Source organism: Hylobates moloch, unplaced genomic scaffold (assembly GCF_009828535.3).
Source record: "Hylobates moloch isolate HMO894 unplaced genomic scaffold, HMol_V3 SCAFFOLD_27, whole genome shotgun sequence".
In the NCBI taxonomy this organism is placed as follows: Eukaryota; Metazoa; Chordata; class Mammalia; order Primates; family Hylobatidae; genus Hylobates; species Hylobates moloch.
Genome location: NW_026652302.1, coordinates 756,441 through 768,830, shown reverse-complemented (window position 1 = coordinate 768,830; position 12,390 = coordinate 756,441). Strand labels below are relative to the sequence as shown.

At 43.2% G+C, this 12,390-nt stretch overlaps 1 protein-coding gene across 3 annotated transcripts in view; it reads left to right on the top strand.

The window, feature by feature from the left end:
- Positions 1-12,390, top strand: part of LOC116463086 (SAM and SH3 domain-containing protein 1) — a 212,348-nt gene that overhangs the window by 171,900 nt on the left and 28,058 nt on the right. For 2 of the 3 annotated variants that reach the window (XM_032146045.2, XM_032146046.2), the window contains 2 exons: positions 2,703-2,835; positions 7,903-8,738. In XM_032146045.2, the coding sequence (XP_032001936.1) occupies positions 2,703-2,835; positions 7,903-8,738 (969 nt within the window). The remainder of the gene's footprint in view (positions 1-2,702; positions 2,836-7,902; positions 8,739-12,390) is intronic. The other variant, XM_032146047.2, reaches the window with a different exon arrangement.

Sequence of the window (12,390 nt, the reverse complement as noted above, 5' to 3'; positions counted from 1 at the left end):
GCTATGTTTCTCAAAAATAAATGGAACATGTGAAAACAATTAAATAAGTACCTGGAATATGTTATTTTTTGCCACAGTGAATCTGGGCAGAGGAAAGTAGGACTTTATGAGGAAGGCACTGCCTTTAAATCTACTGTCCTGGTTTAACTATTTTGATTTCTCCTTGGAAAGTTCACTCTAGTACATATAATGATTTGTGTCTTTGTGGACTAAAATTTTTGTATTACTTATTTCTATACCCCATTTCTCTTCTTACTGCCCACTATCCCATGCATACACACACCCACACCACCACCAACAACCAGCAAACTAGGTATGAGGTATACACATCAGTAATTTTCATCCTATAACACAGCTTCTTATATTTTGACTACAAACAATCTGTACCTATTTCATTTTCATTTGATTTCAACATTTTTATTTTTATTTTTTTTTAGACGGAGTTTCGCTCTGTCGCCCAGGCTGGAGTGCAGTGGTGCGATCTTGGCTCACTGCAAGCTCTGCCTCCCGGGTTCACGCCATTCTCCTGCCTCAGCCTCCTGAGTAGCAGGGACTACAGGCACCCGCCACCACGCCTGGCTAATTTTTTGTATTTTTAGTAGAGACGGGGTTTCACCGTGTTAGCCAGGATGATCTCGATCACCTGACCTCGTGATCCTCCCATCTCAGCCTCCCAAAGTGCTGATTTCAACATTTTTAAATGTGAGGGTTAGAGACATATTCTAAGTTTGTCCCATTGATAGTTATAGAGACTTTCTATAACATAATGTTGATTCTTCTTCTATTAGAATTGCTTGGCTTTTGAGCTACATCAAGAGAGCAGAATGTTTTTAAATGTTTATATGTAATTCCATGAACTGTGGGTTTTTCAGGTGCTGGTTACCCAGAATGAGGGTAACCAAGTTCTCATTCCTCTGGTTGACCACTCCAACCATTTCATCACATGTCAACAATCCAACCAAGTAGAAATGAAACTCAAACCAGACAATACCATTCTGTGTTATGAACTACACTTACTATTCTATTTTAATTTTTTATATTTTCAGTTTTAAGCCTAATTGCCAGCATCCAGTGTAGCCTCTCCCCACTGTTACCTGGGAGTCCAGTTCCCATACTTTATTACCAGGTAACCAGTACTTAGCTTTAATTCTGACACTCGCAGGCAACATTTTATCTAGTAATTTTAGAGACATTGGACATAGATATTGATACACTTTACAGAAGAGAAGTCTGAGAAACACTTCTGTCCTGATGACTTGCTGATGTTAGGTTTATAGTTAACCATAAGTGGGTAAACGGTTTGCTGATAGTCATACAGGGAGAAAGTACCATGGCCCCATGCCTTGAGTTCCAGGGTGAGGACAGAGGCCAGGACATTAGTTGTTTATATCCCTCACTATCCTTGTACTAACGTTTGTGCCATAGTGCAAAGAGGACTCACAACGTGCACCATTTTTATGCCTAAATAATGCATAGAAACTCTACCTCTTCTTCTCCTGAGGTATTCTCTGCAACTCTTGCTTATCTGTTTTACTGTCTGTAACATGGGGATTAGTGAGAGCTTTTCTTCGGGAGAAAAGTCTACATTAGACTCGTGTTCAGAGATGAGGCTTGTTTTTGTTTCGTGTGTTCATTTGAGGCATTTGTCTTCCTTCTGTTCCATGACTGGGTTGGAGGAAATGGAGAGAAGGTTGTTGTCAGGGCGTACGACGTGAGCTGGAATTGCTCACCCGCTGCACAGGGTGTGCCGAGGCGGCTGCTCCCAGGCTTGCCCATGCACCCGTGCTGCACCCTCATTTAGCCGGAGATCTCTTTTGCTGTTTCACATTTTGAACAGATACAACAGAGGAAGCTGCATATTGGATGTTGGAGCTGACTTAGAAATGAAACCCTCATTTTGTTCACAAGGAAAGGATTGTTTTTAGCCTGGGTCATTGCTGCAGAGAGAGATTTTTTTCCCTCTCTCTGTAATGTTTGATACTTGAGGGAAAACAGCTGGGCCCTAGCATGCTGACTCCCTGCAAAGTGCAATGGGCTGCTGGGGAATATGGACTGTACTGTATGGCTGAAAGGTCAGCTTTTTCCCTTGTCTCTCTTGGAGGAATGCAGGGTCTGTCCTCACATTCGCCTTGTGAGCCCTTAGAAAGAGCCGGGAGAGGCGGAAGGGCTGGCTGCAATGTGGCAGACAGTCTTAGCCAATGGGATGGAAGAGGCTGTTTGCATCTCTTTCCCTTTCCTGCCCTGCTGGTTTTGATTTTTGGGGGAGGGCTGGAAAAAGCCAAGAGAATTTTGGTTTGGAGAAGTAGTTGATGACCACGTTAAACAGCAAGCCCTGATGGGCCAGACAGATGAGAGCCTGGCCCAAACCACGCAGTGAAACTGGAATTACAGGGCCAGCGTCGGAGGGAGAGTCCTGCCGGAGTCCTCCTAAAAGAGGACAAGGAAGTAGTTGAGACAGATGCCCCCACAGGCCAGTTGAGGGCAAGGATGTGTGTTTCTGTGCCTAGGACCTAATTCTACGCTGATTTAGATCTTAAGATGGTATGTGGCACTTTGTAAACCTCTTGGGCAAATCTGTTGGTTCCCCAAGTTCAGCGACAGAGCTGCCGAGGTTCAGACTGGCAGCAAGGCCGGCTACATCCAGCCGCACGGGCAAAGCTTGGAGCAATTACCTGATTAACTTTTCTTTGTTTCTTTGCCAGTCAAGAGAACAATCGGATGATGAGACTGAGGAGTCGGTGAAGTTTAAGAGGTTACACAAGCTGGTAAACTCCACTCGCAGAGTCAGAAAGAAACTAATTAGGGTGGAAGAAATGAAAAAACCCAGCACTGAAGGTAAAAAAAAAAAAAAAAAAAAGGCAAACTCCACCCTGGTTATTCCAAAAGAAATCATTTGGGGTCAGTTTCTCAGTAGAAAAGGGATACGATTTCACATGGAAAATGCATTGAGCTCTGGCTGAATCTGGCAGGACTGTGCCTGCTAGAAGAGTGATGCTCAGATGCGATGATGTGATGGAATGAAGGGGTCCTGGAGTCAGGCGTTTGGGGTGCTTAGTCATTTAAATTTAAAAGATGGGAAATGGAAATTTTCTCAAAGTGTAGTATAGCTTTATGTATGAGCTTATACCATTTTATATAAACTTTCTAACTTTTTCACATGAGCCTCCAATCCCAAAAAGGACTATGGTTCTTGCTCAGTGAATTTAGTTCAGATTTGATATACATACATTTTGAAGAAATGCCTAACAATCAGGGCACCTAATATCCCTTTTAAATTTCTCAGGGATGGTTTGTTCTTCCTGTAGAGAGTCTCAAGTCTCAATTCAAATGGGGGCTTTAAGGACCTAGGATTCTAAGAGAATCTTTTAAGAGTTGTATTGCTGGGGTTAGCCAGGTGAAACAGTAATGTCAAAAGTGACATCAGCTTGGATTTATTGAAATGGAGAGTTATCCTTTGACATATAATTATGACAGTTCAAATCTCAACCTGATTCATCTCTCTTGTTAGTAATGTGCATTTGCAGCATCTTATAAATTCTCCCCAAAAAGGTAAAATAAAAGAATAAGATTTTTCTGTTTGAAAAATGAAAATAATTGAATTGGATAAAAATACTGGAAAGACTATGCTTTTTAAAAAACACCTTACTTGTTAAAATGTCATATCTACATTGTGAGGAATTTCAAAATCTTAACATGTAGGTTTTGAAATTATTTTTATAGAGGCATTTTTGTTATATAGAAATAAAATCAAGCCGTGTAAAGAAATGGATTTCCCCTTATTTGCAAAGATAAGGGTTTTTTGTTTTTATTGCTGCTTTTAATTTGTGTTTGTTATTATTTGTGGGTTTAAATCCCTTAGAATAATACTGAAACTAAGTGGGTAACTGTGAGAGAATGGGGATTAGAAGGGAAAAGAAAAACATGAGGAGAGAAATCAGCTTTATGGCCAATTTCATAAACTAGGGTTGTTTTCAATTCTGAGGTTTCATTACAGTATCTTTTTGCGTGGTAATTCTGTTTACATTTGGATGCAATGCTGATTTTACATTTGGGTGTTTTAATACCTGCCCACCGGTTGTGAATTCCACGGTATTGAATGTACCCTGTGGCGGCCCTTACTGAAATCGCAGACAGGGTCAGTTGGTACTGTTAGGGGGAACCATATGGGATTGCCAACATTCAACTTTAAGGGCACATTTGGTAACAAATCTCATGAACGCTCGGCCAAAATCAAGCCTCAAATATAATACATAGATGGGTGGGGTTCATCCATAACTGAGATAACATGGATAAAGTACCTAGTCCTGGGCCTGTTCCCCAGTGGGCCCTTCACACATGATAGTGGTGTGTTAAAGCAGCCTTTCAACTAGAATAACATGATTAAAAATACAGACATTGTAATTTGCAAATTTATTTCAGAATAAATCAATCCAACTATCTTTGAGAGGCATCAATTGAAAAGGAAAAATATACCAAAAGGGATAACTCTAGAGTAAAAAGTAATAGCCATATGGAATTCTGGCTCTGAACTTTAATTTATCTGGGCACAAATCAGGCTTCACAGATGGAAGATGGATTTAGTGAGCTCAAATCCTAAGGTACGCTCTGGCATCTGATGAGTCAGGGTGCTGAGCTGCCCTTGGCCAAGCTCACCCATCTTCTCAGGAGAGGCCCCAGGTGTGTGTGTAGCTCAAGGCGCCTGCTTTGGGCTGCCCCCCAATTCCCTGCTAAACTGGAACTTCCTCCAACCCCTGCACAATAGAGAACTCTCTGAGGGTCCTACTGGCAGTGGTACTTGGGAGAGGCTATCTTGGCCCCTGTCCATCTTGCAGAGCAGAAAGGATTCATACTCCAGTAGGCCTCCCCTTCCCCCTCCCCCGCCCTTGGACTTACAAAGGGTTGATCCTTTGACTTCCTGCATGCCTGTGCTAATACCAAGTTGTCTGCATAATTATCATGTATTGAGGGCACACCATGTGCCAGGCACTTTCCTTAACACTTTAGATTTTATGTTCTCTTTAATGTCATCCTCAGAATAGCTACCAGAAGTAAGCACTTACACCATCCTCATTTCACATACGAGGAAACTGAGACTCAAAGAGGCTAAGTAATTGACTCCTGGCCACTCAGCTAGCCAGCAGAAGGCCCAGCACAGTGTCCAGGCAGCCTGCTCCCTGACAGCAGCCTGTTCTCACTCTGCTGCCACCTCTCTCCCCCACCAGCTCTGGAGTCCTCGGAAAGCCAGGAGAGAGATCAGTTCTTCACCTATTCTCACCCTTGCACCCTGAGTTTCAAGTCCTTATCCTGTCATGGACAACCCTGGCCAATCTTTAATCTAAGCTACATCGGTGCCCTTTATCTGCCCATTTCTGTGTCTTTGCCGCAGAATGGACACCCTTCCTTCCCTCATTGCTCCCACTCAGTTCTCTCTGGCAATGAATCGCCAGTTTTGTAGAAAGCCTTTCAGTTCATACAGCACTTTCACGTAACTCTTTTATGAGGATATGTTTACTGTTATCATCACAACAGCCTGGCCAGGGATATTATGGAAAGATAGGTAGGCATTATTACAGATGAGGAAACAGAGGCTCAGAGCCAGGAAGTAATTGCCCAAGGTCGTGGAGCTGTGAGTGGCAGAGCCGGGCTGGATGCAGAGCATACCCCTGAGTTCCTGGCATTAAGTCAGCCCACAGCCTACCTCTCTCCTCCTGCCAAAGTCACCTTGCCTTTGGTAAGCCGGTCTCGGCTGAATAAGATAGATGGAGGCCTTCATGTGAAGCAAATCACAGCAAATGTGATGGAGTGAGCTCATCTTGATGGTCACTCTTCCAGTAGGAGAGTTGTATGCTCAAGTCAGAGAAGGATGGGAGAAGCGATGCTCCAACTTCAAGCCGTCCAGGTCAAGGTTGGGATTCCAGGCCACTGGTCAGGCTCAGACGGAAAAGCCCGCACTACAGGAGGCCTGCCCTCAGCACCGGCAGATGCAGCCTCTTGGGAAGAGTTTGCAACATTTCCCTCACAACCCCTTACCAGATGCTGACTTTCCTGAACCCGAGAATAGAGCTACATTCATCATGGACATGCGTGCACCAGCTGGTTCCAGACTCAGATGTGACACCGAAGTATTGGAATCTCTGACGACAATCCTAAGCACAGAGCCCAGAAAATGTCCAAAACAACTGCTGAGTGACAGATCCTTAGGATCCGCAGGGTGGACTCACCTGACTTCCCTGAAACCCCTTAGGACTGGGGGTGGAGAAGGGCCTTTGCACATCTGCATGGACAACTGGGCAGATGATGAAGCCACAGCCATGCTCAGCTTCTTTAATAGAGAAGTCCATGGTTGGGCTGCCCCTGCCACAGGCTGTGCCTCTAGTCTTGGCTCAGTCGCTTCTTCTTGGAAGTGGAGGGTGGACTCTAACTAGAAGAGGTTGCTATTTGTATTTCCAACAGCATAAGAACCCTTGGTCTCCACACCTTGTCAGTCAGGTGTCCTGAGGAAGGAGCGGGAAACTTCCAGGATATTTGTACCCTGCCTCTGGGCTGGTGAATTTCTGTGAGAACCCCGAATCCTGCCTTTAAAGTCCCCCTGAAAGATCCCTGAACGATTCTTTAGGGGACTGTGGGCTAGGCAGAGTTTTACATCTTCTTTCCCACTTCCCACCTTCCCCACCACCGTCTGCTGAACATGAATGTAAAGTTGACCTTGGGTTGTATTTAATAGCAGCTGTTCTTTTTTGTTGTTGTTGTTACATTTCTACCTATAAATCCCATCAATTGGGAAAGTAAGCCATTTTTAGAATTTTAAAGGACAGCTGCTATTCTTTTCCCCTCTGAGTTTTGCTCTGAACTGAGCATAGCTCCCCTTTTTCTCTGACATTTAACCACACACTGGCACCCTCGTCCCAGCTGGTATATTTAGTGCCATCCTTCTGTTCCAAGGAACTTTTCCTTTTTTCCTCTTCACAATTCAGCGGGTGGAAAGCTGCAGAGCTCAAAGTTTCCCTATAATTAAAGGGACACAGCCAGTTGGGATCGCTACACCCACAGTTTGACCTACTTCTTTTCTCACATCTGTTCATATAACACACGCGGAAAAGAACTCGGTTTTCCTGCCAGCAAGTCCAGACCTTTCCACTGGGCTCCGGAGGGTTTGGCTTGCCACCTGGCTCCAGTGAGGGCTTCAAGAGCTGGAATCCCTGAGACCAGTGGGACCCTGGAGCTGCCTGCGTGTCAGGGCCCTTAAACGCCCTTGCTGCTTCATAGTGAGGCCTGAGTTGATGGGATTATCTGGCCGGGATCACTGAGTTTCCTAACTTTTTGCATTTGGCCTGTCAGCTGGAGACGATTTGTCAGTCACATTTGCAAGATACAACCCTTTAGAGTGTTTCTCCCCACCAAAACTTCCTTGGAGATTTAATCACTCAAATGGCATATGTACCAATAAAACAGTCACTGTCAGCCACATGACATTTATCACACTCCAACTATAAAAAGCGACCAGAGCCAACATAAAGGAGTGCCTTTCGGAAGGGGGAAAGATACTGATTCCTGGTTTCAGAGGGTTGCATTTACAAACTGCAGAGGGCATTATCTCGAAATGCTAAGGCATATTGTGATTATGGCTAGCTTAGATTTTGCAAACGGCATTTTAAATACGTCTGTGAAGGTGTTAGGTCTACAAAGATATTTAAAGAAGAAAACACATCTGAAACCTTTTAACATTAAGCTCGTGTGAAACCATGTATTTGCACAGTCTATTTTCATTTTTCTGTACATATGTAAGTGGGAGCTGGGTTTATAAAGAGGGTCATGATATGGAGAAAGGTGGTGAATGTAAAGAAAGATATATGCAAGAATGCAAAGTTGTGTTCACAAGAGACTCTGTTGGTTTCCCTCCAGGTGGGGAGGAGCACGTGTTCGAGAATTCGCCGGTCCTGGATGAACGGTCTGCCCTCTACTCTGGCGTGCACAAGAAGCCCCTTTTCTTTGATGGCTCTCCTGAGAAACCTCCCGAAGATGACTCAGACTCTCTCACCACGTCTCCATCCTCCAGCAGCCTGGACACCTGGGGGGCCGGCCGGAAGTTGGTCAAAACCTTCAGCAAAGGAGAGAGTCGGGGCCTGATTAAGCCCCCCAAGAAGATGGGGACATTCTTCTCCTACCCAGAAGAAGAAAAGGCCCAGAAAGTGTCCCGCTCCCTCACCGAGGGGGAGATGAAGAAGGGTCTCGGGTCCCTAAGCCACGGGGTAAGTACGGATGGTGTTTGCTTCTATGACAACCACCGTCGCAGGCACCACCTTCTGGTGTCCCTGGAGGAATTTCAGAGTGTCCGGAAGCAAATCCGCTTGAAGAAAACGGATACTAATTATTCCTGTTCCAGAGCTTTTCTCTGCCAGCGTCCCTCCAGAAAAGGAGTCACCAGCACCACCTGTGACCTGCAGCTGCTCCGGCAGAAAGGCAAAGGGGGCGGGAGCTGCGGCTTCCCCGGCAGGAGGGTGCGCAGGCGCACCTCGGTCAGCGAGTTCAATATCACCTACGTGGTGGAGCGGAGCCTGTACAGCCACCTGAACCTGACCCAGCTAGTGCGGCCAGCCTCAGACAGGACCCTGAGCAAGGCTGAGAGACAGGACCTGAGGCGGTGCCTGCTGGAGGAGGATGAGGAGGCAAAGAGGAAGTGGGCCGCCACGGTCGACCGCTGTACTAAAAGGGTTCTCTTGAGAATCCACCAGAAGTCTGTGAGTCACAAAGATGGTCCCGAGGACGGCCTTGTCATTTCTGTGATGTGCAGTCAAGCATTATGGCCTTTCTTCTGCGGGGACCGGCTTCCTCCCCTCTCTCCTGTTCATGACGTCAGGGCACATCCCACCATCACCTTCAACTTCAAATCCTGCTTTCACTTCCAGGCAGCTTTCACCTTCTCTTCCATTTCTCCTCTTGTCAGATGAAGCTGTTTGAGTGCCCATTAAAATAAGCATTGAAGCTAATCCAGAGAGGGGCTTCCAGGGTACAGGGGTGGGGTTTGGCCGCCTCCAGGAGTGGCTGTCTTGATTCTCGGCCATTGTGTCACTTGACCTCAAAGAAGCTGATTCAAAACAGAAGGGCATTTCGCCCTTGAAAGAGATGCTTGCTCTTGGTTTTAAAATCAAAACAACAGGAGCAGGCTCATGGAAAAACTGCCGTCATCACAGTCACCAATTCGGTGATTTGAAAACATTATAAAGCACATTTATTTTATTAGTAGAGGCAAGCAGAAAGTTCGTAAATCTACCAACAAAATTTGGAGCTTTTTTGTTTTACTTAAATCTATTCCATGTTCTTATCTTTATAAACAAATCAACATTTGGAAATGCCTTCCCCTAGCGTATAGATTCTTCTGTACTCAGCAAGGAATGAAGTACTCACTTTCAAATAGTAGGATGTTTTTCACTTTTAACAGTGGATGATCAGAGACCTAGTAAGATTTATTTTCAAGGCATGACTTACTTTGAACTTCAGAATGTAGATATTTTTCCTTCTGAAATTCCCACCTAACTTTTACTTTGCACAGTGGCGCATATAAAATGGTGCAAAATGAGGAAGTAGATTTCTTGGCCCTCTGTCACCTGGCACCTTGCTTGATCTGCTCAGGATGGTTGGCTGTGGGCCCTTTTAAAGACCTGAAAGACCTGAAAGAATAGAGTGTCCTTCAATAGTGGTTTTCCCAGGGGGCCTTCCCATTCATGAACAGGATGTTCTTCCCCAGACGATTAGTGTAATTTAAATTCATTCAGTCGGGTTCTGCTTTTGTGAAAGGGAAGACGGATTGGTCAATGCCATTCTTAAAACAACCTTCTCTGTTGTAAAAGAATTCTTAGGTCCTTCCTAGCCCCTGGGTTTTCCAAATATTTCCACATGTTGACTTTCTTCCTAGATCTTATTTTCTGTCCTTTCATATTCACATAACTCTTGCAGCACTTTTAATACTACTAGTATGTAGCAGGAACTTTTCTTCTGGCTCTTTCTGTATCATGGCAACAGTTTTTCATTGGTTGAGTTTTGGTTTTAAAATAACAATTCTCTTTCTCACTCATTCAGCCTCTGGTTTGCTCTGACTCACAGATATTTTGAAAAATAACCAGTCTTAGTTTTATGTATTTATTTTTTACTTTCAGAAGTGTTCTACCCAGTTCATCTGCTCTTGTACCTTTTGACATGACCTTGATAGAACAGACGCACTTCTTCTGTTAATTGATGACTCACCTCTGTGAGTTTACACCATGTAATACTGAGAATTTTCCCAATTTGAGCACCTTGAATTGTTGATGTGCCTCTCATGGTATTTATTGTCAGATTAATACCATAACTCCATGAGGGCTTTGTCTCTAGAAGTTATATTTCTGGGATTTGTGCTAGTTAGTGTTGTGGGCCAGTGATTAATTCTTCATTGACATTGAGTATGGACATCTGCTGCTCATTTCCAGGCACCACCCCCACCTAATGTGCTGCTGTGTAATCCCTATCCCAAGTGTCAGTCTGAGGCTGAGTATTTTTAAAATACTGTGAGCTTGAGACACTAATGGGCAGTTTCAACACTTGCAAAAATATGTGTTCAGTAGGAAGTTATATATTTGCATATTCCTTTTCTTGTAGTACAGTTGTACAATCAAACAGATTTAACTTTCTAATTATCCAGAGAATGTAAATAAGTGTTCTATCTTACAATAGAAAGAACTTTTTAAAAAGGGATTAATCTTATTTCTTTGCTAGATTTATTTAAAAGGTTATTTTCCATTCTCCTTGTCATATTTCTTTCATTTTATCTAAAAGTTTCCTTTATTCTTCAACCTCAATCTCTTTGTCTTTCAAAAATGCCATATTTGCTTGATGAAGCCTCAGGGAAATGATAATGCTTTCTATCCACTGGAAGTGGTCACTCGTCTCGTATTTTATTTGGTCATTCAATTTTCATTTGAGAGAACAGACATGCATGACATTTGCAATTTTGTCCATTTTTGAATTCAACCCCAAAACATGTGTTTCCAACTGCATGGCCATTCCATTGACTAGCCCTCCTCATCCCAAGCATCTATCTAAAGTGTTTTTATAATTTTCAGTACAGGAGGTGTATGAACTAAAAAAACTTCACGTAGGCTTCATTTATTTAGGTCATCAACGTCAAAGGCTGGTTGATGTATTGATTTATTTTTTATGAGTCTCTTTACAGTCCATTTTCTCTTTTGAAGGAATGCTGTTTAAAGAACTACTTGATCTTATAGAAAAAGTTAGAAATTAATTCAAGCAATCTTTATTGTTATATTCTTTGTCACTCCTCCACTGTAAAAAAGAATCAATTCCAGATATCTTAGCCTATCACTGAAAGAGGTTTTAGTTGGTAGTTAAGAAAACTGGTCCATTCTTTAAGTTTTTCATTTTAGAAATAAATGCTTACAATAGGCATATGAAAACTTAAATGAGATTCTAATTTATTGCGGTCATAATTTCCACATAAATTCTTTGTCAGTTATTTCATATGTATCAGAAATAACTTGGGCTCCAACACTGCACTAGATGCTGTAGTTTAAAGCAGGGACATGCAAAAGCCATACAATGATGAGGCATCTGGGCGCCATACCGTGTCTGTGACGCCCTGAGTCACAGGAAAGGAACTAGAATAAAATCACTGCTTTTGCAAGGAGGAGGAAATGTACATGGCATTATAAGCTGGAAAGAGAAAGTTAATGTTAAAAATTAGCCTTGAGAGGTGGTCATAACATTGCTTACCCAGTTAGGTGATTTGGTGAATATATTTGTGTAGAAAGGTTTTTCTCTTTCTATAGAATAGATATAGGTCCAGTTAAGTTGATGACAAAAGAAATCAGATTGCCCACTGATATTTAATGTAGAATTAGGATAATGTCTATTAGAAAACAAGGCGGTAGTAGCAGCAGCAGCAGCAGCATCGGTGAATAAGAACAGCTCTGAGACATCCTGATGTCAGTTGTCATGAAATGCTTTCCTTATCTCCTGGCCCTCCCCTGTAGCCTAATGGCCGTCTCTCACTTTGTGGCCCATTCCTGGTATGCTCTGATTTTATAGTTGAACTCCCAGATTAGATTGTAAGGCCCAGAACAAAGCTCCAGCCCTGCATTTGCATATTTGTAATGTTAACTAAGCCTCAACTTCAATGTAACAGCTGTCAGGATGACTACCACATTTTCAGTACAGCCTTAATGAAAAGTAGTGGAAGAAACCAGCATTCATAGAGTGTCTGCCTTGTGCCAGGCAGTGCGCTAGAAGGCTTCAAATATGATATAAGTATTATTTTAATAATGAAGAATCTAAAGCTCAGAGAGTGTAAGTACTTTACCTGAGATCACACAGCAAGTAATTGACAGAACCAGGATTTGC